This window comes from Fonsecaea nubica (assembly GCF_001646965.1).
Source record: "Fonsecaea nubica strain CBS 269.64 chromosome Unknown Scaff7, whole genome shotgun sequence".
Taxonomy (NCBI): Eukaryota; Fungi; Ascomycota; class Eurotiomycetes; order Chaetothyriales; family Herpotrichiellaceae; genus Fonsecaea; species Fonsecaea nubica.
Genome location: NW_019173680.1, coordinates 165,155 through 190,274, shown reverse-complemented (window position 1 = coordinate 190,274; position 25,120 = coordinate 165,155). Strand labels below are relative to the sequence as shown.

General features: G+C 53.2%; 10 protein-coding genes across 10 annotated transcripts; 3 read left to right on the top strand and 7 right to left on the bottom strand.

Moving 5' to 3' along the window:
• Window positions 1–131: 131 nt before the first annotated feature.
• AYO20_01689 (hypothetical protein) lies at window positions 132–1,021 on the top strand (the record flags this gene model as incomplete). Its single annotated transcript, XM_022639995.1, has 2 exons — window positions 132–160; window positions 217–1,021. The coding sequence occupies 2 exons, from the start codon at window positions 132–134 to the stop codon at window positions 1,019–1,021; spliced, it is 834 nt and encodes a 277-aa protein (XP_022503950.1).
• Window positions 1,022–2,303: 1,282 nt separating this feature from the next.
• AYO20_01688 (hypothetical protein) lies at window positions 2,304–3,870 on the top strand (the record flags this gene model as incomplete). The annotated part of the gene is made up of 2 exons (XM_022639994.1): window positions 2,304–2,449; window positions 2,511–3,870. 2 exons carry the CDS (start codon window positions 2,304–2,306, stop codon window positions 3,868–3,870), a joined length of 1,506 nt encoding a protein of 501 aa, XP_022503949.1.
• Window positions 3,871–4,396: 526 nt separating this feature from the next.
• AYO20_01687 (hypothetical protein) lies at window positions 4,397–5,359 on the bottom strand (the record flags this gene model as incomplete). Its single annotated transcript, XM_022639993.1, has 1 exon — window positions 4,397–5,359. The coding sequence occupies one exon, from the start codon at window positions 5,357–5,359 to the stop codon at window positions 4,397–4,399; it is 963 nt and encodes a 320-aa protein (XP_022503948.1).
• Window positions 5,360–6,268: 909 nt separating this feature from the next.
• Window positions 6,269–8,142, bottom strand: AYO20_01686 (hypothetical protein; the record flags this gene model as incomplete). The annotated part of the gene is made up of 3 exons (XM_022639992.1): window positions 6,269–6,499; window positions 6,591–7,869; window positions 7,937–8,142. The coding sequence occupies 3 exons, from the start codon at window positions 8,140–8,142 to the stop codon at window positions 6,269–6,271; spliced, it is 1,716 nt and encodes a 571-aa protein (XP_022503947.1).
• A 1,003-nt stretch (window positions 8,143–9,145) lies between these two features.
• On the bottom strand, window positions 9,146–9,908 carry AYO20_01685 (hypothetical protein; the record flags this gene model as incomplete). Its single annotated transcript, XM_022639991.1, has 2 exons — window positions 9,146–9,407; window positions 9,463–9,908. The coding sequence occupies 2 exons, from the start codon at window positions 9,906–9,908 to the stop codon at window positions 9,146–9,148; spliced, it is 708 nt and encodes a 235-aa protein (XP_022503946.1).
• Window positions 9,909–11,859: 1,951 nt separating this feature from the next.
• AYO20_01684 (hypothetical protein) lies at window positions 11,860–13,470 on the bottom strand (the record flags this gene model as incomplete). Its single annotated transcript, XM_022639990.1, has 4 exons — window positions 11,860–12,571; window positions 12,626–12,747; window positions 12,795–13,087; window positions 13,140–13,470. The coding sequence occupies 4 exons, from the start codon at window positions 13,468–13,470 to the stop codon at window positions 11,860–11,862; spliced, it is 1,458 nt and encodes a 485-aa protein (XP_022503945.1).
• A 2,811-nt stretch (window positions 13,471–16,281) lies between these two features.
• AYO20_01683 (hypothetical protein) lies at window positions 16,282–16,851 on the bottom strand (the record flags this gene model as incomplete). The annotated part of the gene is made up of 4 exons (XM_022639989.1): window positions 16,282–16,340; window positions 16,395–16,505; window positions 16,569–16,778; window positions 16,836–16,851. 4 exons carry the CDS (start codon window positions 16,849–16,851, stop codon window positions 16,282–16,284), a joined length of 396 nt encoding a protein of 131 aa, XP_022503944.1.
• A 756-nt stretch (window positions 16,852–17,607) lies between these two features.
• On the bottom strand, window positions 17,608–19,288 carry AYO20_01682 (hypothetical protein; the record flags this gene model as incomplete). Its single annotated transcript, XM_022639988.1, has 2 exons — window positions 17,608–19,129; window positions 19,194–19,288. 2 exons carry the CDS (start codon window positions 19,286–19,288, stop codon window positions 17,608–17,610), a joined length of 1,617 nt encoding a protein of 538 aa, XP_022503943.1.
• Window positions 19,289–19,827: 539 nt separating this feature from the next.
• AYO20_01681 (hypothetical protein) lies at window positions 19,828–20,486 on the top strand (the record flags this gene model as incomplete). Its single annotated transcript, XM_022639987.1, has 3 exons — window positions 19,828–19,943; window positions 19,999–20,331; window positions 20,387–20,486. 3 exons carry the CDS (start codon window positions 19,828–19,830, stop codon window positions 20,484–20,486), a joined length of 549 nt encoding a protein of 182 aa, XP_022503942.1.
• Window positions 20,487–20,893: 407 nt separating this feature from the next.
• On the bottom strand, window positions 20,894–21,932 carry AYO20_01680 (hypothetical protein; the record flags this gene model as incomplete). The annotated part of the gene is made up of 2 exons (XM_022639986.1): window positions 20,894–21,705; window positions 21,854–21,932. The coding sequence occupies 2 exons, from the start codon at window positions 21,930–21,932 to the stop codon at window positions 20,894–20,896; spliced, it is 891 nt and encodes a 296-aa protein (XP_022503941.1).
• Between the last annotated feature and the right edge of the window lie 3,188 nt (window positions 21,933–25,120).

The following is a 25,120-nucleotide window of genomic DNA, read 5'->3' as shown; positions in this document are numbered from 1 at the left end:
CGCTATCTTCCTCACCATTTCGTCTGATCACTCTTCTCATTTCTCTTACATCCACACCTTTCAAGCACAGGTACATCGAAAAAAAGTCCTCCGCAGCCTCTTTCAAACAACCGCCTCAGTCCATTAGAAACATGGCGGCACCACCAGCAATGACTTCAAGGTGAGCAGCAGGCAAGACCTTCTCAGCATTTGAACCGCGAACTAACCTCCTAGCAGCCACGCTCGAGCCCCCGTCATCAAAGTGATTGCAGGCGAAGACGAGATCTATGGCGAGGAAGACGCAGACGTCCCGCTCAATGTCTTCCACGTTAGCAAGTCGCTCTTGTTGGAGAACTCAAAGTACTTTGCCATCATCCTCGATTCCTCTCCTGATCGCACCACAGTCCGTCTCCCCACCAGCGACCACGACGTCCTCGCCGACTGGCTCGACCTGATCTACCAAGGCGGCCTGACCAAATCCGGCAACCACCCCCAGCCTCTGGCGTTCAAGGATGTGCAGCGCTACTTCAAGTTCGCAGACCTGGTCGGCTCCGAGAAGCTCCGCAACACAATCATGGATTCGATGCAGGACGTTCCCTTGGGCCACTGGGACCTCAAGTCCTTGTGCACTTTGGACGCAGAGTATTCCTCCGACCTCGGGGTTTTGCAGGACTACGTCCTCGATTGTCTGGCATACAAGATCGTCGTCGGGGGCTGGGCCGAGTTCACCGGGTCCGACCGTGACAGCCCAGGGAGTACCTGGCGCGACTTCGTCAGCGAGACGGCCAACACCGGGTTGCTGAATCAGCTGTTGTTGAGGGTGGACAAGCTGAACGAAGAGAAGAATCACCACCACCTTGTGGCCCCGATGGCACAGAGGGACTGCAAGTGGCACGAGCATGTGAGCGACGACACAAAGGCCAAATGTCCACGAAATACCACGCCGGCGTGGACACCCTTGACTGCATACAACGGTCTCAAGAACGGGCATGGCTCATCGATCAGTACATTTGGGCTTGGGGTTCGCGAAGGACTATTTTAGCGTTGTGGCCTGATAGTACACCGACATACTTGACCACTCAAACCACTGCAGGTCGATGCTTCAAAGTTGGGAAGATATTCAGCAGCACATTGAGCAAACAAGCAAGCAGACACTGTGACAGCTTCTTCTTGCAATGATATGCCAGGGCAGGATCTTGCGTGACGGTGCCACGGTGCTGGATGGTCAGACTGGGTTTGGTGCATGGGTCCTGCGTCGTAGCTGGTTTCTTTGGGAAAGGCGCTGATATCCTGGACAGCACACGCAGAGGACAATGAGGCTGCGGCTCTGGAACACAAAGGTAGTATTGCTCCATACCATCAACCACAAGAGAGTCAGTCAATACATAGAGAAGAGCTTCACACTCCAGACAGCACATTGACATCACAGTCTTTTCGTCTTTCTCCAGTTGCCTTTTTATCTTTATGACCCTGACATGCCACGATGTCTGGTTCTTCCACTCTTCGGATCAACTTGCTTTGTTGTTTCGTCGTCTTGTTTGACCCGAAATTCAGCCGTAGATCGCCCTAGTGCTCCCAGTGACCCCTTTCTTACTGGTTCCTGCACAACCTCTCCTTAACCCAGCTACAGTACCTCGTACGCGTATGTGCAGTCAGCACAATCGTAAAGAACATGACCAACCCGCACACGACGCGACAAAGAGCATTTTCCGTCCTGGGCTCAAGACTGCCAGCGGGCGCGATGGAAGTGCCATTCACTCCGGAAGAACCAGAGCGCCTGGCGACAGTAAGTACCCTGGACATCAAAGTGACATATGACAGAATGAGGTAAGTTCACAGACAACGCAAATCTGTCCCAGTATCAATCTGAAGCAGGAGACTGCTGCCTAGCGGTCGTTGAGTGATAGATGAGTGTGAGAGGGAGAGGGAGAGACGACTCTGAACCAGATGAGAGGGTGGAAAGCAAGCTATGGACATGACAGCCTGGCCCTCGACGACCTCACGCCCTCCTGATCCTCTCCTTCACCTTCTACCTACTAACGATGAGATCAACGACATCATCGACGACGCGCCGCCGAGAATCCAGCCAAGACAGCGTCAAGATGACACTATCTAACCCTCTAGGGAAATCCAACGATATGATATTTGATATTTGAGCCCACGGTCGATGTCAATTTCACGAATTTGTCTCCTTTGTCGTCTCCCATGTTCATCGCCCTCTGTTGTCGTTGACCAAACCACTCAACCACAACATTCACACCTGAGCGTACGCTTCAGCCATCGCCACGTTGATCCTCACACCGCCCGCTGTCTCAACCTGGACCATGGCTTCTGAGCACGGTTCGAACGCCAGCTCAACCTCGTCCCTTGCCCTTTTGCCCGACTCTTCGGCCCATAGTCTTCTCGACTCTTTACCCGGGTTCCCGCTCCCTGAAGTCTCGGAGTACGTGCGAGCCATGTACATGGAGAGGTTAGTTCTAGTCGACGATGAAGACCCAGCGCGCGCCCCATCAATATGATGTGCAGTTCAGTTTTCTGACGGAGGAATCACAACACAGCTTGAACAAAGTCGCCTTCTTGATAGGTGCCGACAGCTCTGACACCTGGTTCAACATCTACATATTGCCCGCGGCGCTCCGGGACGCATCGCCTCTCTTTGAAAGGAGCGGACGTCGTTCCAGGTCCCGCCGTTCGTCAACACCCCCACCCTCGCCCGGCTCGCTCTGCTGCCGCTTCCGAGAGCAAGATTGCCAGGCCGCTGTGGTCTTTGGGCTGTGGCTGGGCCTCTACAGTACTGCGGACGCTGAACTGTACGAGGGCTTTGACAACGTGATTCAGTGCAAGTTCGGCCAGAAACCAGACTTGTTTGTCCGGTGCTGGGATGTCGCCGACCGATTCGAGGCACAGCCCTTCAAGAACTACCTGACCACCACCGCGGTCGTCATGTCCAATACATGCCTTGTAGCGCACTTTGGGATCGCCGACAACTTCTCCCGAGCGGGCCTCTCCCGCACCTCACTCGTCGGCGCCCTGCTCGACAGCCTGGCCTTTCAGGTCGTCGAGACGGACATGGTTCTTTTGGAGGTCCTTGAGAGCTGGTCGGTCTACTCTGGGCTCATGGGAGCCAGCCCTCGTCTCCTCGCCGAGTTCCTGCTCGCGATCGAAGACTTGAAGGGGTTCCGGGATAGGTTCTTCCCGTTCCATCCACGCGATCGTCTGTGTGCAAAGTGGCACACGCACAAGAGCAGGGCAGAGCGACGAGCGTGTCCCGACTTCAACGCCGTGCAATGTGCGGGGCTCGACTCGAGTGACGACGATCAACGCGATGACAGTGGTGATGACGGGGGCGACGACCATGAAGGAGATAGTGACAATGGCGATGATGAGGGCGACGACCGTGACAACGACGAAGATGATCTTGATGACGAAAGCGTCGACCGTGAGCAAGACAGTAATAACAACAGTGATGATGATGATAGGGACGACGACCGTGGAAAAGATAGCGACAATGGCGATAACAATGACGATGACGAAAGCGTCGACCGTGACCAGGACAATGACAATCACGATGAAGATGACGACGACCGCAGCGAAGACACGAACAACAGTGATGACAAAGAGGGCGACGACCGTGCCCAAGAAGACAGCAAGGACTATGACCAAGAAGAAGAGGAGGAGGCCACCAACGCACCAAACGGTGCACAATCAACATGCCATCCTGCAACGTGCCATAAGAGCAAACAAGCCACCCATGAAGGTGAAGGTGAAAGTGACGGTGAAGGCCATGCACATGATCAAGATCAAGACGAGGACCAAGATCTGCCACGACCCAGAGGTTCTCAGGGGCTGAAACGAAGTGCCGAGGCAGCTGGATTTGAGGATCACGATTAGTGGTGATGAAGGTGATAATGAAGACGGTGGTGACGAAGAGGATCACAGCGAACACGGAGAGAGACCCGCCCAACGACAAAGACAAAGACGCGGGTAGAACGGCTCGGATGGCCAGCCGACCCTGCCCTGCCTGCCCTGCCTACCTGGTGGAAGGGTATTGATTGTTACGTCTGCACCTAGATTAGGTGTCGTGAGAAGAGGGAGAGACATCCGGATTCTCTCTTCAAGAGTTACGTGGAGCAAGGGCTGGATTGCAGCTGGAGGATCTGAAAAGACTGGATTCTCAAGAGAGCAGAGAGCTGCCCGGGCCACTCGATCTTCGCGCTCACTCACTTTAGGGGGAATAAAAAGAGACTTCTTGGGTTCAAAGCAAGGCCAGGCCAGGCCAGGCAAGGCAAGGCAGATAGATTGCTTTTTTGTAGCCATGATATGATATGATGTGATTGCCATTCAGCAGCTCTGCAATCACACTCACGCCTACACTCTGCACACGGGTTGTGGCACACCGCTTCAGGACATCAACTCATCAACTCTTTTTCTTGTCTTTCTTTCTCTTGGTACTTGAATCTCCACCACCTCCTCCGCCGCCACCGCCGCCCATCAATCCACCAAGACCTCCCATCCCACCCATCCCGCCCATGCCGTTCATCATGCTCTGCAGCGCACTCATATCTGGCATGCCGCCACTAGCTCCGCCGGGACCACCCGCGGGCAATTGGCCCTGACTCTGGGCCTGCCTGAGCTCCTCCATGGCCTCCTTGAAGAAGTCGTCTCTAACACCACCGCCACTCACGGCCGAGGAATGCACGGGGAGGATGGTGCCCATCTTCCAGCCGCGGGGGACGGCGACCTCGTACTCCAGAAAATTCTCCGGCACGGGGAGACCGGGCAGGCGCAGCTCGAGCGGCGACTCCTTGGTGGTGGGGTGATCCTTGAGCCATCGCCCGATGATGGTGTAGAGGTGCGCCTTGCTGCGGATGGTGCGGTTGAGGGGCGCGTGGGTCTCCGGGTCCTTGAGGAGGAGCTTGACCCGGCCCGGGTTGGCCCAGTCCTTGGGGTGCGTCTTCTCGGGCTCAAACGCCATCTTGAACACGTTCTCCCCGACCGCGAACCGCACCGCGCACAGCACCTGCCACGCCAGCGGGTTCGGGATCGCCAGCTGCGCGGACACGCGGCGGCCTTGCTTCTTCGTCCGCGTGCTGTCAAAGTATACCGGGTACAGAGTCTGGAACCGCTTGATCTCTTCCCGTGACTGTTGTCGGATTTGAGGGGGTGGTCCGGCCGTGGATGCTGATCCAGGCGCGGGGCGGAACAGGGTTGGGTTCGTTCCTGAGGTGGACGAGGGAGGAGTTGATATCGAGGCGAGTGATGACGCCGTCGTCTGGCTCGCCGGCCGGATTATGTGCTGGTCCGATTGAGGCAGGAACTCAGAAGGGTCGTCAATATCAGGGTCCGAGTCGGACAGTTCTTCCACTCGTGCGTGCGACATGTCTGTGAGGGAGGGGATGTGTCGTGTGTGTATAGACGTTTGTTTTCCTTTTCACCTGTCCTTGTCTATCCTCGCTCTTTCAAATTCTATCTCCACATGTGTCGTGTCTGTACGTACAAGTTGACTCGTAGTGAGGGGAAGGTTGCGCTCGTCAATGACAGAGTGTGTTCGGCTTCGTGCTCCGTTGACCAGGTAGTGCAGAGGCCGACTCCCGGATTGCAAAGTCTCAGCTCGGCCGTCCCGCAGCCTTTCTTTTCGGTTTGTCTCCCGCAATTTTGTGACTAGAAACACAACTGAAATTCCCTTCCCAAATCTAGCGGGTAGTGTCAATTTTGCGTGAATGTGTAGTAGGTGAACGTATCAAGCGCGGTACCCATTGCATGTGGGGAAATTTCCCTTGTCTGGATTTCCCTCCAAAATGCGGGCTTGGCATGGACAGATTCATAGCCTTACATGCAAGCCTTGCTTTCCCAGCCTTGTGGCACTTACTCCGTACATACCCCTGCTCCCTCAATGGGAAAGAGCAAACTCAGCCTCGTCGGCGTTACCACGACCCACACCATGCTGCGTACCGAGTACATACCCATTTCCACATGGGGATATTGGTCATTGCTCGTTCCATTTCCATCCCTTGACGGGTCTCGAGGAATCAGCGTACGTCACTCGTCAATGCTCTAGCACTGTGTCATTTTCAAGCTCCATCTTTATTCAGCAAAGCAACTGTGAGATCAACAGGCAGGACACATTCGTCCGCTCATTCGCATGCACTATTGTTCGTCCGTCCGTCTGTTCTTTCTTCCACAACACTCGGTAAGAATGCCAGACGCATACTACTCCTTGGAGGCACGCCCCTTCTCCAGAGATTACTGAACAGCCTGCCCTGGCCGAAATATGTCCGTCCCCGCGCTCCTACTCGATATCCCACTCGACGTCCTCGCTGTTTCTGATGTACGGGACCGGCATGTCCTTGGGCCCGTACTTTGTCTCTGTGATGGTGAGCCCATTGCCCAGGAAGGCAAAAACGTTGCCCGGGTCCTTGTACTGCAGGTCGTAATGCTCGTAACGCGGGCGCTTCAGGAACTTGAGATGGTGGTAGAGACTGCCTGGCCAGATGTACACGCGGCCGTCCGGTTTGTTGTCCTGGGTTGGTATGTAAAGTTAGTATCACTACAACAAAGGAGGGCTGCTATGCTGTGTGAAACGGGGAAAAAAGAGAAAGGGCAGAAATCACCTTATACCAACTCTTACAGTCCTCGGCCCACACGCTGTATTTCCTGTGCCATGCGTCCATGTACAGGTTCAACTGGGTCGTGAGGTCCTGCTTGGGCGCCATCCAGCGAATTCCATCCTCTTGCAACTTTCGACAGCACTGGAGGATATACTCGGCCTGCACCTCGTGGCTGGGGAGTGCGCAGCCCTGTCCCCAGTTGCCCCGGGGCCCGTTGACCACAAAGTAGTTGGGAAAGCCGGGGGCGGCGATCGATGCGTACACGTTGGGTTGCTTCTGGTCTTGCATGACCTGGCCGCTCAGCCCTGTGATGCGGAAGTGCGGTTGATACTGGACAAAAAACCCCGTGGCACACACCAAAAGGTCGACCTTGTGCTCCCTGCCGTCACTGGTAACGACGCCTTCCGGGGTGACCTTGACAATGTCCTCGAAGACGCAGGTTACGTTGTCGCGCACCAGTGCCTCGAGGTAGCCCTCACCAGGCGTCAATCGACGACAACCGGGGCTCCACGCGGGGATGAACTTCTGCTTGAGGTCCTCGCGGTCGCCGAGTTTCCTCGCCATGTCGTCTTGCAGGAACTTCTTCGCGGCGAGATTCTGCTCGGTCCCGCGCAGGAACATGCGGAACATGCCGGCCACCGACCGCTCCACGTCCTCGCGGTACTTGAGATGGTAGTCCGGATCGTCTCGAAACTTTTGCTTTTCCTTCTCCGTGTACAAGTGCTTGCCTGCGGTGCCGGGGTCCGCAGCGTCAGGGTCGGCTTCCTTGTTGGACATGGACAGAAACGGCGTGGCGATGTAGGTCTGGTTGCGTATGAAGACGGTGAGGTGCTTCGCCGTCTCGGCCAGCTTGGGCACCATCTGGATCGAGCTCGAGCCCGTGCCGATGACGGCGACGGTCTTGCCCGCCCAGTCGATACTTCTGTCCCACGCGGCCGAATGCAGCAGCAGACCCTTGAAGTCATGCAGCCCCTCGATGGTCGGCCACTTCCACCTGTTGATTACGCCGGCACCGTTGACGAGCACGTCGCAGGTGTCTGTGAAGGTGCTGCCGTCCTTGCGCTTCAGGTCGACGGTCCAGTTCGAGTTGGTCTCGTCCCACGTGGCGGCCACGACTTCGGTGTTGAGCTGGACGTACTTCTCGACGCCGTACTTTTTCGCAAACCGCACGAAATACTCCTGGATCTCGTCGCTTCCGCTGTAGTAGCCGCTCCACTCGGTGTTCGGCTCAAAGGGGAACGTGTACGTGTGCGCGGGGATGTCGCACGCACAGCCAGGGTATCTATCAATACGGGTTGTCAGGACGGCCTGGCTTTGCATGAATGGACCAATTGACCCAGGAAACTGACCTGTTCTCATACCAGGTGCCTCCAATGGAATCGTTCTTCTCGTAACAGATCAAGTCGTAGTTCTTTAGCATCCTCTCCGCCTTGTGCGCGAACAACAGACCTGAGGCACCCGCGCCGACGTGGATGATCTTCAACGGCTGCGGCGCGCATTGTGGGTGATCGGGGATGTCATCCGGCGTGTAGGGTGCTTCATTGATGAGCGGCATCTTTGTATTTTTTTTTCCCCGTAACAGGAAGTCAGAGAAACAAAAGAATAGGACAAGGCAGGCTTTCGGAAAGGTACAGTACAGTATATAGTATATAGATGGAGTTCCTCGACCTTTTCCTCCCCAAAGATCGAGAGCACACCGTCTATATATACATGTACCAAAGTACGTTACGTGCCTCTTCCTCCGCCGCCCGTCACTCTCGTGTCATCTTGTCTTGTCTCTAAAAGGGCCCCCTCTCCCCTCTAACCCACGTCCCTGGACATGGCTTGCCATCAAACACGTCCGCCGTCTCGGCTTTGTGCTGTGCAGAGATGGCAGCCTATCAGACCACTACCGGACGCATCTCGTCTCCAAGCCAGCGCCGTCGTTCGTCCGGTATCACCGCCGCAAGTCACATATCGGTTGTTGTTCCTCGGGTCTCTCTGACCCTTGTTGTGACACGCCAGTAGCCGCCTTTCTCCTATTCAGGTATGCCTCCCAGGCATAGCCGAAGACGCAAAAGGCGGGGTCGGCTTACCGAGGTCAGCCGTACAGTTCTCCGGGTGGTGGGAGAAGGGACTGGGGAAAAGAAGAAAGACCTTGGGAAGGGCATTCGGAGATGATGAGGCTGCAAAACAAACCAAAAAAACTCTTGTCCTTGGTCCCCTCGATTGGTGGGGGCATCTGGGTACATCAGATTATCTCGGCTCCCGACTCGTAAGAGACGCAATGACCAAAAGGACAGATTGGGTGCAAAAAAGCAGATACACACAGGAACTTCGATGGGCATTTTGACATTTGGTACCTGCATTGCTCGGGGACTCCCAGAGTTTCCTTGCGAGTAGTGGAATGCAGGGAATAAAATCTGAAAAGAGACAAGCGAAAACGAGGAAGGCAGTCAAAATGCTCGGCATCTTTTGTTTAGCCATTCTATCAGGGATACCTTAAGAGGAAAATAAATATATTGCATGCCCCCAACCCAGATCCCCACGAAACACCCCGCTTCATGCGCGAAGGCTATTTACAGAATAGCGGCAGCACCGGCAGCAACTGCCCCAAGAACCATCAGTCCGTTCGAGACCATGTTGGCGCCAGCGGCGTTGCCAGAAGGAGAAGCGCTGGCGCTGGAACCGCTTGTGGTTGCCGAAGCGGAAGGAGTGCTGCTGGAGCCCGAAGAGCTAGCAACCGCGGCACCGAAGATGCCACCTTGGACGGTCTCAGGCGAGGAGCCCTGGGCGTTTTGTGCAGCAGATTTGTATGCATCGAGAGTGTTGCCGCTCGATCTATAGAGTGGTTAGCATATGTGTTCGGTTGCATGAGTGGAGCAGTGGGACTTACGGGGGGTTGACGACCAGAGCCATACCGCCCTCACAGTGGCCAGTGGCAGAGCAGTACAGCCACAGAGGGTCCGTGCTGTTGACCTGGATCCGCCACACATCCCCATCGTTGGGGAATCCGGAGTACACACCAGCGCCACCACTGATTGGTACGCAGGGAGCATCAAATGAGCTCTGTGCAACACTGTGACCCTCGCCGAAGGTGAATTCAACCCAGTCGCCCTTTGCAGCGGTAACGGTGTCTGGGGTGAAGGTGAGGCCGGGGCCAACTGTGACAGAGTGGATGTTGGATGATGAGGCCTGGGCCGCGGCGGCAGTTGCACTACTGCCTGTTGAAGCAGAAGTCGAAGAACCAGAAGAACCGCCGTAGTCGTATTGAGGGTTGGCGAGGACTGATGTGGCCAGCACACCGAAGAGGAGGGTGGTTGAAGAAAGTAGGGACTGCATTTTGTATGTGAAGTGTAGATGTGAGATGAACTGTCTTGTCACGGGACGATAGGGTCGATAGCTCTGCTATGAGAATAGGAGAATTACAATTGTAAAGAAGACTGAACGTTTGGTCGGGTTTTGTATTCGTTGGGGTGGACGTTAGAGAGGTGAAGGAAGAGCCTCTTTTTACAACGGGAAGTTTCTCAGCTCTTTATATCCCGCAACAGAGTGCGGCCAGGGAGGTACCGGCACAGGGATCAGATACGAATTGACCAAAATTAGCCAAACAGGGACTGTTTGAGCAACCTCACTCGGGTTCCTGAGCGGCGAATGGCAGATATGCAGTAGACAGAGTGGGGATCATAGACAGGAATATTGACGACGCGCAACCTCCTCGTACCCTGACGACTCCAGACTCTTCACGTTTGAAATCTCGTGGTTGGATAACGGCCTGGTGGACGAAGGAAACAGGCAAAGGGAAGGTGGAAGGATTCTGGGCAGCTGGACCGCGTCGAGTTTCCGTAGTTTCTGGCCCAAGACGGTTAGCGATCGTAACGAGGTCCAGGGGGTAGATTGGACCAGAGCAAGCGCCTGTTTGGCCCGGTTGAGTCTTGGTGGAGAGGGCGAAACGCATTGGAAACACGAACCGCATCTCCCGTATCAGACCGGGACCATCACATTCACCAACACCACCATCCTCGTCACCACCCTGAACTCCTGAATCCTTCTGGACCCCCATCGCAGACTAGCCGGTAGAGAAGGGCAAAAGAAAAAAAAAAAAGTCCTTTATCACACTCGATCCACAGAACGATGGCGTACGACGTACCTAGGCAACATCCCGAACCCAAAAGCTAGAGCTGAGAAAGGGTAGAAGTTGAAAATAGATTTTAGCGCAGCTGGCTGATCACTAGCTCTGAAGCCGTCTGGAGTCTGGTGCCGTCAAAAAGGAAGAGACTTTGTGTGAAAGAGGGAGAGGGAGAGAGAAAGGTGGATTCGTGGAGACTGGAGGGAAGCGCCCTAGCTTGAGATTTTTTGCAACGCGGATAGAGGCTGACACGCAACCAGCAAGCAAAGGGGAGACTTGGGGGGTGCAGGTAAAGGAACATCCCAGTAGTTAGTGCTGCTGGGCGAGTTGTGCCGCCTACTAAACTGCTTAGTGGATGGTTAGCAGCAGGTGCTGGGGGCGCTCGGGGGCAATTTCAGTTATGGTGGAGGGCATCATGAGTAACCAAGGCACCTAAAGTGGCTAGTAATTGTATTAGTCGCATCGAAGGATGACTAACCGCTCGTGCCGCTTCACCTGCCCCATGCATTTTTGCCACAGCCTCGCCATGTGCCAAAATAGACCATGCGAGGCTGTCACTCAGCGCACGTCTCTTCTCAGCCAACAACACACTGACCATAAGGTGCCGACAACCTGTCATCAACAACACCACTTCTGGTCTTCTCACCAAATTTTCGCCACCAAGCAGCTGCTCCAACAAGTCAGAAAAGACCGAAAATCCCCCCCGGGTGCTGGCGTCACTTTTCTCACCCGGGAAACCGTCCACCTCGCGCGGCCTCTTTCCGGGGAAGAGATATATATTTAGCCCTCTACCCTCTGCTGGGCTTGCTGGATGAGCCAATCGGTAATCCAAACCCCATTTCCACTTCACCTACCTTTTCAAAAAGAAAGAATCCATCTGTGAACAAGACGCCATGTCGGCCCCTGATTTCATTGCTTTCTGCCCACCTGATGAACGAGGTTTGCTGGATGTCGAGGCGGAAATTTGCCCTCTGGTGACGTGTGCGCGCAGACGGATCGCAGGCTGATCATGCGACAATGATTCCAACAAGAGCTACTCAGTACACTATCAAGGCATAACGAATAGATAATGAATTATACAACCCCTCCTTCCCGCTATCCCAAGAAGCCACAGTCCTACTCTGGGTTCGGTTCAATGCCAGAGATTGCATCCACTTACCCGAATCATACCCCATCTCCGAAGAGATTGCCATGCATGCTTCCAACCGTGCCGCCAGTCAGTCTCATGGTCAGTTGTTGATCCCAAAAATATCTCTGACTTGTTTGGAGTATGGCCTGTAAGCCAGCACTCGCACCACTGCACGCACTCATGATTTGCCCTCCCAACTGCCACGCTGGAGATCCCTCTCCTCCCGTCGCCATCAACATGGCCGCGACCCAGATCATGCTCGGGCGACATTCATTCCCGATTGGGGCAATAGGCTTGCCAACTAGGGTCATACAATGAAGTCGTTGAGCCCATTCCATCACCGAGTAGATCGCCTCACCGTTCATGAAGATGCAAAAGGAAAACAGGCCAATCACCAGCAACCGCTCCTTCTCCTCGAGCTGGTCCTGTTGGAGCAGGTCAAATGCCCGAAATGCATCCAACGTCATTGCATGCACCACTGCTGCGGTCTGGTCCCCATTTCCTCCTGCCTCGGGAAGGTCGGCAACCTGCAGAGTCCACAGGGACATTCTTTCCACGAGATTCAGGAGCGGCATCTTGATAGGAGTGCTGCAGAACAGTTCTGAGAACCCCGGGGGTAACTTGTCCAGCCGAGCACGGGATACCGGCAGAGGTTGGGGGTGAGATGCTTCCGCTACCTGCGACGCATCCTCGAAGCTGGATCTCTTAATATGGTCAAAGTGTCGGTAGTTCAAGAAGTTTTCGAACCTGGGATTTATCAGCAATGGCATAACTGGGACACCCCGGACAGTGAACTCTTACTGGAGAAGTGGAATCTTTACCCATCTGCTCAACGATGGGCTGTCCATTCCGCCCCGAAGTTGGATGATGTGCCGTAAGGCCCCAAGATGAGTCCCCATCGCATCGATGTTGTCGTGGAGAAGCTGAAAGTGTCATTAGAAGAGCTTGGCCATAACTAGGGATGTATTACCTCAGTCCCAACCAGCAGAAGAATTGTCATCATAACAGCATCAGAGGCACATGTCTCCGTCGAAGAGATCCTCTCGCGGAGCTCTCGGATAACGTCGTTTCGCTGTGATAAAAGCATATCGCTTGTACTCTGCGTTCCCGGCCCGAATCGCTCTCGCATGTCTGCCGCCCAAACGAGCACAGCGTTTGCGACCATACGATCTTGGAACATGACTCCGTCGAGGAAGTCGCCAGGCTCAAAGAGGATTGTTCTGTGTCGGCGGTGGATGGCAAAAGGAGCATAACACTGGAACACTGGCAGACGAGAATTAGCTGAGATAGAGTCATTCGGAGAGAGACGGCTCACAGAATTCGAATGTCGCATTTGGATCCAACTCGTGGTCCATCCTGAGGCTGTCACCAAGGTTCCAATGTTCCAGGAGATCGACGACAGTTTGGAAGGCAGCACTGCCCCCGTCTGCGACTGTCTCGTTTGCAGCAGACCTGGGTGGCATCGACTCCACGGGATGAGAAGGCTGTGCATGAGTCGACGACGACGAAGCCGATGAAGAGTGGCGGCGGTGCGCAGACTGGCTGCTGGCACTTGCCGCCGGATTTCCGAGCTTCATCCTGTACATGTACCCCTCCTGCGTCAATTTGGACCTGACGGATCCCCAGGATGGGTTTCTGTTCTTCATGTCGTCCAGAATGACAAGACTTGGGGCTCGCGAACTGATGGAGATATGGTCAACGGAAGTGCACCCTAACAGCTCGAATTGATCCACGACACTCCATCCTCCAACGGCGTCTATATAGAAAGAGTGCCATGCCTGCCCAGCTGAGTTCCATGAGTTCATCTTTCCTGGCGGGAGCATTGGGGAGTCCCGAGTTTGATCATCGCGCAGCCTTGCCAGAGTGAATTACCAGATCTGCGAAGACAGCGATAGTGCTGCTTCCCATTTTGTTCGTGGGTGGAGAAAGGCGGCCTGTGAGGTGAGTTCCTTCTGGTGAGACGTCCTGGAGTCTCATGGCCGCAAGGCAAAGCGGCCCGTCCAGGTTCTAGCCACTGAGTAATGGAAGTGGCTCGCCAGGTATTCGTCGATGAACCCCAAGTTCACTCAATCCAGCCGCATTGGCTTACCTAAAGTGTGGCATTGTTCAATGAGCTATACCTGATCCAGTGTTTGTCCAACTCTCCAGAGGATTGGCTGGGGGTTTGGTGGTCCGTGCGCTGAACATCCCTCATAGGTTAGATTTGGCTGTCCCTTGCTGAACTCCCTGCAGAATTTAGGCTCTCCGACTGTCTGACAGCCTATCATAACAATCCATCAGCCTGGGTTCGGCGATCCCGTCGCCAGGGTCCTGCAAAGGTGGTGAATTGCAAATGGCATATTCGGTAAGGCTTGCTTTCTGCACTTCCATAATCCGAATCTCATCGGCGAATCTCTGTCAGCCTTCAGACGCTCCCCGAAAACAGGTGCAATTCCTGATTGTGGAAATTTTTGGCTGGTAGCAGCGGTTTTTGCACCAGGGAAAGAGGGGTTTGCCAATTGCCGACACGGAAAAGCTTCACATGATATGCATAGCCATTAGACCTCGTGGATGTGATGGATGTGATGGTGTGACAGGCCCGGACCGATCGCTCACAGTCGACTTGTCACATCATTCGCCCGGGCCTAGGAACGTGGTTCGGCTCGTGCAATGTTGTCATCTGGCGATGGCGACTTCGTTATCAGGAAATTTTTCGGCCCTTTGGAAAGGGGCGTCCAGTTTGTGTTGCAACTTCCCAAAACTCCCAGACCATCAGAGATTTGGTCCCAACGTGTATCAATCGTTGCCTTGGTGGGAAAATTTCACCCCTATCCATCCTCTAGCAACAGTTGTTCGCGCATGTGGTTGGCAGGGGCTAGTCTCAGTATCTTGTGGCTATCTTCAAAGCGGTATGTGTATCATCAAAGGTATCCTGGTCGGCATCAAGCGGCCAAGAGACCCTTGTGCAGAAACAGTGAGTGTAGGTGATCGTTGTGTTTGTGGGGGCAAATGTGGTACGTAGATGTCCCTATAGGCATGATCCGGCACGGGGCTTTTCATGTACAATCTGGGAAAGTGAACTCGCTTCGAGTCCTCAAGGATCCGAAGGGTGATCGACTGAATGTGCTGTCGAGAAAAGAGCTGCTCCCTTGGAAAGACCGGATGCGTGGGCTGTGGGCGGCTTGGGTAGTGTCTCCTGGGTGCGATTGATTAGAGAAAGAGATGAGGCTCGCAGGAACAGCTCTCGTCCTGGGACCTGTTTCGCAAACACTGAGCATGATAATGGACTGCTAGATAGTCTAGGCATTAACATTGAGACAGGGAGAGCTATAGGGCACACCACAGAACAATGCGGAGGTGTGATATAACGATTATATCTCTGTGAGATGGGACGAGCATGTCGGCCGTAAAGGTGAGGGGGGTTCGTGTTTAAATACGACAAGACGCAGAATATTATCAAGTGTACTGTACTCGGTGCACAGCACGAAAGGAGTAAAGGGAAAGTGTGGTTGACGAGGTTGGCGCTGGTCTGGCTGGTCTGGTCTGGCTGGGATCTCACATGCGAACCAAAACGCCCAAGAATTCAACCTCGGAATATTCGGCCCCAGAAAACAACAGATACAACGGGCCAAAGTTGGTCATTGCATGCGCCATCGGGCTCAGCGAACATCACTGCGAGACTCACTGGGTAGTCAAGAGTCTAGGTCGATAATTCTTGGGTTTATAGCTATGGAAGCTGCAAAAAAAAAAAAAAAAATGCCTGAGCGCGATGCTGTGGTGGTTGCATTCATGTCCACTGATATACGAAAGTCTCGGTGTTCATAAATACACTCCGCTGATTGCTCTCTCGGTCCGTCGACCGGACAGGAAGACTAATAGACAAGCAATATTCCTTTGCAAATTGTAAATGCACCAGCCCGAAAACTCCGCTACGAGGACAGTAGGGTGTCTGGTAGTGGCCTACTCGCCAAGTCTGTACCAATGCCCTTCCTCGACTTCGTGACGTGAACTAATCCCTTCTCTCGAGCTCAGATGGTGGCTAAAGGACACGGGACACAAAAACAGAGGGGTGGTCACAAGACAGACAAAAATCACAAGGACGAATCTCAGAAACATCTGGGCACAAAACGGGGGAAGAATGGAGGATTCACGCAGGGCAGTGTGGATGTGCCTCGAGGCTGCTGGGAAAAAGGGCAAACAGCCCATTGGAAGGCAGCATAGTCGAGGTGCTCAAGGTGAGCAGAAGGTTGAACTGCAAGCAGGTTAAAGGCACCAAGAGCAATTTCCGAAGTAGCGAAAAGGACTGTCTGCAGAACTCAGGCAACGTATATCTTGTTTGATCCAATGCCTCAGGTACCGTTGCGCCCTCGGTCAAATGCATCAGGCGCAATGGGAAGCTGCGGCATTGTAACGATTTAGTTTGGCTCTTTCGAAATTCTGTTGACATGTTTCGGCATCTGATTTTGATATTGTCACATCTATAGTTTGGCTTTGGCAGCACCGCCAGCTTTTGAGAGAATGGGTTCCATCTTTGTTGCTGTTCTGCTCGTTAGCTCTCCATCCTCTCGCAGCCCAACGTTGACAGACGTACCTTTCATGATATTTCCCTTGATCTTCAATTTTCCACCCATAAATAGCGCCTGGGCTTTCGTCTTGCCGACGAGTAATTTGCCAAAGTTCTCGTCGGAGAGGTGAAGTGTCACTGTTAACCCCGTTTAGTCTTTCCTGTCTTCTCTTTCCTACTGGTGGCTGGGTGAAAACTGACCATCAGCCTTCTTGCCCGTGGGAGCCTCGCCCTTGCCAACCTTTCCGGTCTCCTTGAGATCGATATACCACGCCTCTTCCTTGCCGCTGCTGTTGGTCAGCTTGAAGGCGAAAACGGCGCCTGCTTGCTTGATGGCACTTTTCCGCTCGGCATCGTTGGAGGCGAGGGACTCATTGATGGCATCAAAGGCCACGGAGGAAGGAAAGGCGTCTGAAGGCTGCAGTTAGTTCTGTCACGTTTTGGGACAAAGTGTGAAGGGCTGCTCACCGTCCTTGAGAGACATTCTGTGGCAGACTCCGGGATTGAAAGGAGAGGACTGGGAGACACGGAAAACTCGGGGTGATGGTGAAAACGCCGGATAGGGAGAATGCACAAGACAAAACGGGTCGGCTCAAGAGGTATTCGAGCGTGACGAACTCGATATTTATGGAGATGGAAGCAAGAGTCGCAGTCGGGAATGATCACATGGCCATTGTGCAGATGAGCCGCGAGGACGGAAACCGAAGATGAAGTCATCTCGCGCTTAGGAAAACATGTGAAAGCCTCTGCCACCCAGCTTCCGTTTCCAACGCCGAGGCTCAATCCGCACCACCTCACATTTCCTACTACGCCTTGTGTCCGATGTCGCACCCTCTATACGCAATCATGCCGGGACGTACTTCTATACAGAACGTATGACTCGAATGCATCTACAGTGTCAAGTCCTCTCATCAAACGAAATCGGCTCAGGACTTTCTTAGAAAGTCACTGCGAACCACGAAGAATGTTTCCGAAGACGGCGCAAATACTGAAATACTAAAACGCCCGAGGTTCCTTCCACAGTCGCTTTCCCTGGTGCTAACCAATATATCAGTCTTGAGGTTAGAACGATCAGAACGTTCAGGGAGACGCGATGCAAATATACTATGTTTTGTGTGAGATAAAGTAGGGAGGGTACGGCCCACCCTATCAACACGTTTTCTATACAAAAAGTATGGGTATCATTGCTTTTTGGGGATCCCACGGAACACTGCGTGATGTTCCGCACCGCAGGATCTTCTCAAAACTCTGGTTTAACGATCGCGTCCTGACATAGCACAGCCATACGTTTGAAAAACCTTCGCCACTCCAACGGGTCACCCGATGCCTTGACGAAACACACCTCTATCAGGCCTTCGCTGACCACTTCCATTGCAATGTTGCCGCTCAAGGGACAGCCACGGCTATCCTGCGTTTTCACCTTGACCAGACACTCATAGTCTTCAGCCGTAGGTCGAGGAATATTAGGATTTGGCACCCCCAGCCGGCTCAAAGCCTCTAGGATATGGGGGACGAGGAGATTCAACGTCCACCCAGAATAGAACTTCGTCAGCCCCGAAGAGGGTAAAATGTCATGAAACCGCCGAGCCATCTGTGTCCGGCTCAGAGGGACGCTGGGGTTGGACTGAAACTGTGACATCGACGGCTCGTCTTCGAGATATTGTGCTGTGGTCATCGACTGTGTTGCCGACGTGAGGCCTGCTCCTACTTGCGTGCTTGATATAGCAAGTTGCTTAGGTCGACCCCAGTCAAATAGCATATCTTCGCCCGGTGTTTCTGGTTGGGTTGACGCGAATTTGGTCCTGAAATCCCCATCGATTTCCATCGCGTCTTGATGTCGACTCCTCTGCGTACCTGCAAAGGGGTCTGCATCGAAGCTAACATGGAGCGCTTCAAACATATTTGTGGCCATTGTGATCGGGTCCTTCAGTCGGCCCTTTTGGTCCATAAATCTGTTTGGTCTTGTAAACCAGGGATGCCGGCGCACGTCCTCAAGCGAGAAGCGCGTTTTGACGTCGACTCTCATCATCCCTCGAAGAAGCGATAGGACCTCGGAGGGCAGAGAGTCCCACAATTCGTCGGACGGCTTGCCGTTGCTCTGGACATACTCGCTAAACTCATTCGGCCTCCCATACTCATCACGACCCTCGATTGGTCTACTCCAAGGCGTATTTCCTGCAAGCAAAACAAACAGGACCACTCCACAAGACCAGATATCCGCCACGTTGGCTGCGTAACCACTTCCCTTCGTGCCGCCTTGCGTACTACACGACAGGACTTCTGGGGCAACATAAGGTGGACTTCCGCACAGCGTAGTTGCGAGTTTCGTCCGGCCGTGGTATTCGAATAACGTGGCCATTCCAAAGTCTGCAATCTTGAGGTCTCCATCCGCAGACAGAAGAACATTTTCAGGTTTGATATCTCGATGAGCCACGCCTTTAGAATGCATGTAGCCGATTGCACTGACAAGCTGGGTGAAATAGACATGTGCAATGTCTTCTGCAACACCAGCATCGGCTTCAATCTTGTCAAAAAGGTCACCGCCCTCGGCCAATTCCATTGCTATCCAAAACCAAGCAGGGTCATCACCGTGGTGGTAAAACTCAATGATGTTCTTGTGGAGGCCGATGTGCTTGTGTAGGGATATCTCCATCTCCAATTGTTTTTGCTTGATGCGGCCATATTTCTGTGCAAATAGTTTATTGATGAATTTGACTGCGAAGACGGGATTATCGGCGCTAAGAGGAGCGGCTTTCTTGATGCTGTATGGAATCATCAGCAAATTTCCCTAATGCACTGCAACACTGAGGGCAGGGAGTCAAATACCATGCGTATGCACCGGAGCCGATGGTGGGAGAGACAATTCGGAAAGGCAGTTGGGTCGGCAGAGGTGCCAACTGAGAGTGAGGGATCCCGTTCATGACGGAGGTTGGCGACGATGTTCAGGTCGAGCAGGACAATGTTCAAGGCTATGCATTAATCGACAGTAATTCCATGGCAGCGATACGCCTCCAAATGGTTTACCAAGCGGAGCAACGCGTCGGGTTCCAGACTGAGGCGCGCCAGCAGCAATGAAGTGGTTGACCGAAGCCCCGGTTACGCCCCACGCGCAGTCGACGTCATTTGGGGGGCTGCTCACAGTGCTGTTACTACAGCGACCAAGAAGTCGACCACTGAGGATAAACAATCTGCCCTACCACTTCTAACTTTCCGGGGCGCAGTCGATCTTGCCAGCACAAGCACACGACTCAACTCTACAACTTCACCCTTCGCTTTCCCTGTTTATCTTGACATCTTTTTCATCTTTTACTTATCCTCAGTTCCAGTCATTGCTCTCCGTATTGCGGGTCTACAATCACTGCTGTCAAAACTGTAGTCGTCTAGACCATTCTTCCGTTTTCAGCATTCCTTTACTCGCATTCTGGCCGCTTGCAGCCCGCAGCTTAAATACAGCTCGAACATGGATTTCTCGCTTGAGGACTCACAGAACGCTGCTCCAGGATACCCTACCATGGCTGAGCAACAGAAACTCAGTGTCTTGCCCAGGAAAGCAGACACCCAGAGTGTCACCAAGCGGTAGGACCACTCTCCTCTCTCACTGGGTTCAAAGCACGGGGCTTATCAAGCACAGACTTCAATCCGAACTTATGAGCCTCATGATGTCTCCCACGCCGGGCATCTCTGCCTTCCCTGACACCGACGGCAACATGTTGCACTGGACCGCCACCCTGGTCGGGCCCAGAGATACAGCCTATGCAGACCTCACCTTTAAACTCAGCTTCGAATTTCCCAACAACTATCCGTACCGTGCCCCCACCGTCATCTTCAAGACACCGGTCTACCATCCCAACATTGACTTCAGCGGAAGGATATGCCTCGACATTTTAAAGGACAAGTGGAGTGCTGTTTACAATGTCCAAACCGTGCTGTTAAGTCTACAGAGTTTACTGGGAGAGCCCAACAAGTATGGTTTTGCTCGTGTTTGAAAATTAAACAACGATACTGATACTTGATTGCAGTTCCAGTCCGCTGAACAGCGAAGCCGCCCAACTTCACCAGAGTGACCCTGAGGAATTCCAGCGAAAGGTCTTGGCTCGTCACCAGGATCTTGATGACTAGACATGGAGTTAATGTGCACGAGCACGATCTTGACCATTGCTATGGAGTTCGCCATGACTGGACATGATGGCTACGCACATACCCCTTGCATTGGTTCATAAGCGTTGGGCGTTGGTGCGAAGTTGTTTCATTTTATGGTGGTGGCGATTGAGCGCGGTTTGGGGGTATATCCTAAAGGTCAGCAAAGGGGTGTGCTCGAACAAGCGGAGGACGTCCTGGTGTTGGTCTTTGAAGTCATGCCCTTGAAGTTTTGTATCCACAAAGAGGCGCGAAATATACAACATTGCATCCTCTGATGTTTCCTAATTGTGCCCAGATCTTCTCTGTAGGGTTTTCTGGCAATTCCAGGTTACATTGTGTTCCGATACCGCTGTTCCAAAGCACTTTTCTGTCAGCATGCCGCAGTCTCAGAGTTCCTCGTCGACCATGAAGCGGCTACTGCCATCATCCAAGCCCTCAAAAAGTTCGACACCCCAACTCTTGCTTGGATTGTTGAACCTTGACCTCTTGTCCTGTTCTACGATCTTCAGCATCTCCTTGTCCGTGAAAGACACTTTGAGCGACCGCAGATTCTCCTCGATCCGATCTCGGTGCACACTTTTGGGGATGACAATGGTTCCGCGCTGCCTGCCCCAGGCGAGGATAGCCTGCGCAGGGGTGACGTTCTTGGTGGCGGCGAGGTCGGTCCAGAAGGGGTCCTCGAGGATGGGGGGTAGGTCTGAGTACTTGCCGTCGTAGGTGGGGTTCATGTTTGCGAGGGGCGAGTAGGCGATGACGGTGATGTTGTTCTTGAGGTGCCAGTCGACAAACTCCTGCTGCTGCAGGTACGGGTGGGTCTCGAACTCGTGGGCCAGCGGCCGGATCTTGCACTTGGCCAGCAGGCTGTCCAGCTGGCGCGGCGAGAAGTTGGACACCCCGATGTACCGGGTCAGGTTGGCCGCCACCAGCTCCTCCATGGCAGCCCACGTGTCGTGGATGCTCGTGTCCTGGTCGATGACGGTGCGGCCGGGTTTTTGGCCCGGCAAGAACGCCACGGGCCAGTGCATCAGGTACAGATCCAGGTAGGGGACGTGCAGGTCGCGGAGCGTTTTTTCCAGCGCCGGCCGCACGTTCTTGGGCTGGTGCGCCGTGTTCCACAATTTGGATGTGATCCAGTACTTGTGGCGCGAGGGGGCTGCAGATGAGTTGCTGAGTGTGCGTCCGATAAAGTCTTCATTGTCTATGGAGGGATGTCAGCCCTCGTTTTGCCCTTTTTTTGTGGGAGAACAAATCGATCAAAATTCGATCAAAACCCTCGTCAAGTAAAGAATGGGGTCTTTGTAAGACTCGAATAGATCTCCCGTGGGTTGTTAGGCGTTCTGACATACCATAAGCAGCAGCCGAATCGAGGTGTTTGTATCCCGCCTCGAAAGCATATTCGACAGCGTTTGAAGCCTGCAGTAACATTTTCCCATCAATGTCAGCATTTTGATGAGTTCACTTTCAAGAAACGTCAAAAAACCCAGGCTTTTTTGCAGGGGTGTGGGAAATTTTGATACAAAATGAAACCACGACAGCAATAATAATAGGTGGTAAACGGACATCTTCGTCCTTGGAATTCCATAGCCCCAATCCAACGTGGGGGATCTCTTTGATCGGAGCCTTTGATAGAGGGTGTTGGTGGATGGGGACTTGGTCTTCCGCCAGCGACGCAGGCAGAAGCGTTGTCACTAGACAGAGACTCAGACTGAGACTGATGGAGAGCGCAAGGAAATGCGGGGACGAATGTTGTCGCATTGTGACCACCGCAGAAATTTGATGAAAATTGAGACGTTGGTTATTCGATCCAATGGACCAAGAGAGAGCACAGAAATGATGATGTCTCTTCTCACTCGGACGGAATGGACTGAGTCGGATTGCACATGTGAGGATGTAGCAGAATGGCGTCTTGCGTGTATAGCGTGAGGCGACCATGTTCGATCCTAATGTCGTCATCCTCATACTTCATTTGTACAAGTGCCCAAAGGCGGGCCGGACGGCGCATCCGCGGATAGCGCATTGCGTATAGTGACTAGCGAATGACTAGATAATCCACCTACCGACCTATTCAAACAACCTGCCATGCATCGAGCCATGTACGAGTGTGTGCAGCATAAAGAAAGATGGTAGAGCCCGAGAAAGAGACAAGATATGTCAACCTCCAGGCCTGACTAGCCCCACTTTTTATTAATACATAAATATTAACACAGCAGAAATCCTTCCACAATTCCTCGCCAGAACTGGTCAAACTAGCATTCGGCTTGAAGGCGTTCTTGGTGACGAATTGTCAACAACCGACCCTCCCTCCAGACGATCGAAAGACAGGTACAAGGGGTATACAGTCAGTATCACTGACCTCCCTACCTGGTCCTCCTCCTCCTCCCTCCTCCGCCGAACCGAAAAAAAAACCCTGCGAACCCGGGTTTTAGCTCACCACATCCTCCTGTTCAACTGGAGGATGTGGCAGAGTTTTTGGTTTTCGTCGCCAATGCGATTTGAGCGACGTTCCTGGATTTTCTATCAGACTAAAACAAAAAGCCCTATATCTAATGTGTATAGATCAGATACACCTGCCATGCCTCTCTAGATCTGCATTACGTGTTTGCTTCAAGTCAGTGGCCAGCCTTGGGACAGGGGAAATGACGAGGATGCAATGATCCGCGTTGCTGAACGGAGCCATGCGTCTGTGGAGACTAATTATTGCCCACTAGAGACAGTTTGATCAAATGCTGGATATATCGAACCATTGAACACCGTGAGAGCACTGATAGTCAAGGCAGTGAACACTCGGTACCTGCTGACAGTCACCCTGCACCCTCTGGCCACTTGACTCTCTGTCATGTGAACCACAATGTTTTGGTGACGAACGAAATATATGTTACCAAGATCACTGCGTACAACACCATCTCCACCCTCTTATAACTCATCTTACACAACACCAACTATATAAGAATATTGTCTCCTTTCATCTGTCCGAGTTTGCTCATCGAGACCCCTAAGCACGAAGAGGACATAACATCAGTGACCATGGACAAACCTTCCTCCACTTCTCCATCCTCTTACTCTCGTCCTCAACGCTGGGAGGACCTTGGACCCGAAGTCAACTCGCACCCCAGAGACTAAAGCTGCTATTGGGTCTACATTGCATCGAGAGAGGTCATAGACACGGGTCCTCCTCGCCCAAGGACACCACCCAAGCAAGATCCGGATGAGATAGTTCCCTGGACCACACGTGAGATCTCGTCTCCACGCATGCAATACGTCCCCAAGGGATCCGGCCAGCCATCTCTGTTCCATCGCCTTTCACCGTCTGCCTACTTTTCTTCATTTCCCCTAGAACTCAAGGTGGAATGGAGACTAGGGTCTTGTCCACCTGTCCAAGATGACATGTGGCAGGGACGTCGCATCGAGATGTCGGGCTACGTTCATGCCTGGTCACTTGGAACGTTCATGAGTAAACGGGGAAGGGAACTATTTATAAAAGGGAAGGAAAGACCAAGAAACGGAGAGAGAAAACGAGAAGACGGCACAAAGACAAATAGAAAAAAGGAAGAAAAAGAAAAGAATAAGAAAAAATCTTTGGGAAAAACGAATAGACAGAAAACATAGTATGAGTGGCAGATTGCCCTGACCAGAAATGGCCCGAGTAACCCGCGACTCATATCTGCATTTCGGTAGAAATCATCATAATAATCATCATCATTGCCTTTCTACCAAGACCGTACTATGCGCGCCTAGAGTCCCTCAGTCGGGATTGATCTTGTCTCTCACGCGCATTCAGGTCACAGAAAGTGGCCACGCCGTTTGCCTTCCACAAGGCTGCATCCCCTATTTGGTTCTATCCCCTGCGGCAGGCGCCGCTTCTGGGCACGAGACCGCGAACGAGAATGGGAGCTTCTGAATTCCGGATGAAAGATGGCCTGCTGGGAGACTTGGGTCGAAATACTATCAGAGGGCCAGGTTTTGTGTAACGTGCTGTTGTCGGTAAAGCTTTGCACAGGCTAAGTTTCCAACGCAGTAGTTGATTGTGAGGGCGCTGGTGCCGGATTATAATCCCTCCGTAGACCCTTGTCCCGCGCGACCGCAGGGCGCAAGCAAAATGCGGAAACAACACCGCCCGTTTCGTGATGATGATGATGCGTATACCTCGTGCTTGGTCTGGAGATCTCATGCTACACATCCCTCTTCATTGTGATAGGTATACCGAGTACCATATTTCTGTTCCGCGAGACACCAAAAAAGGCAGTAGTCTCTTTTTGCCCCTCCCCCGTGTGGCGGGCTGGCTGGCTGGCTGGACCGCGGACTGCAAGTATAAGCACCCTGGCACCCTCCGAATCAGGAGCGATACCCTCTTCCGGTTGATCAGAGCCCAACAAGCCCGCCCCCGGCGTGCCCCATTGGGGGGACCGGGACGACATTCCACCGCCCTCTGTCCAGATACACCAATGATGTCTTGAGGACGCCGTGTTAATTAGGCCACCCCCCATACCTCCCCTGAAAAACCATCGGAGGAATCGAGACTAAGTCCTACGCTTGTTTGTTGTCGATCGCCGCAGGCCCTGGCCGGCTGGCAGGGCAGGGGGGATCAGCCTTGTTTGTGACTACAGAGTATGCTT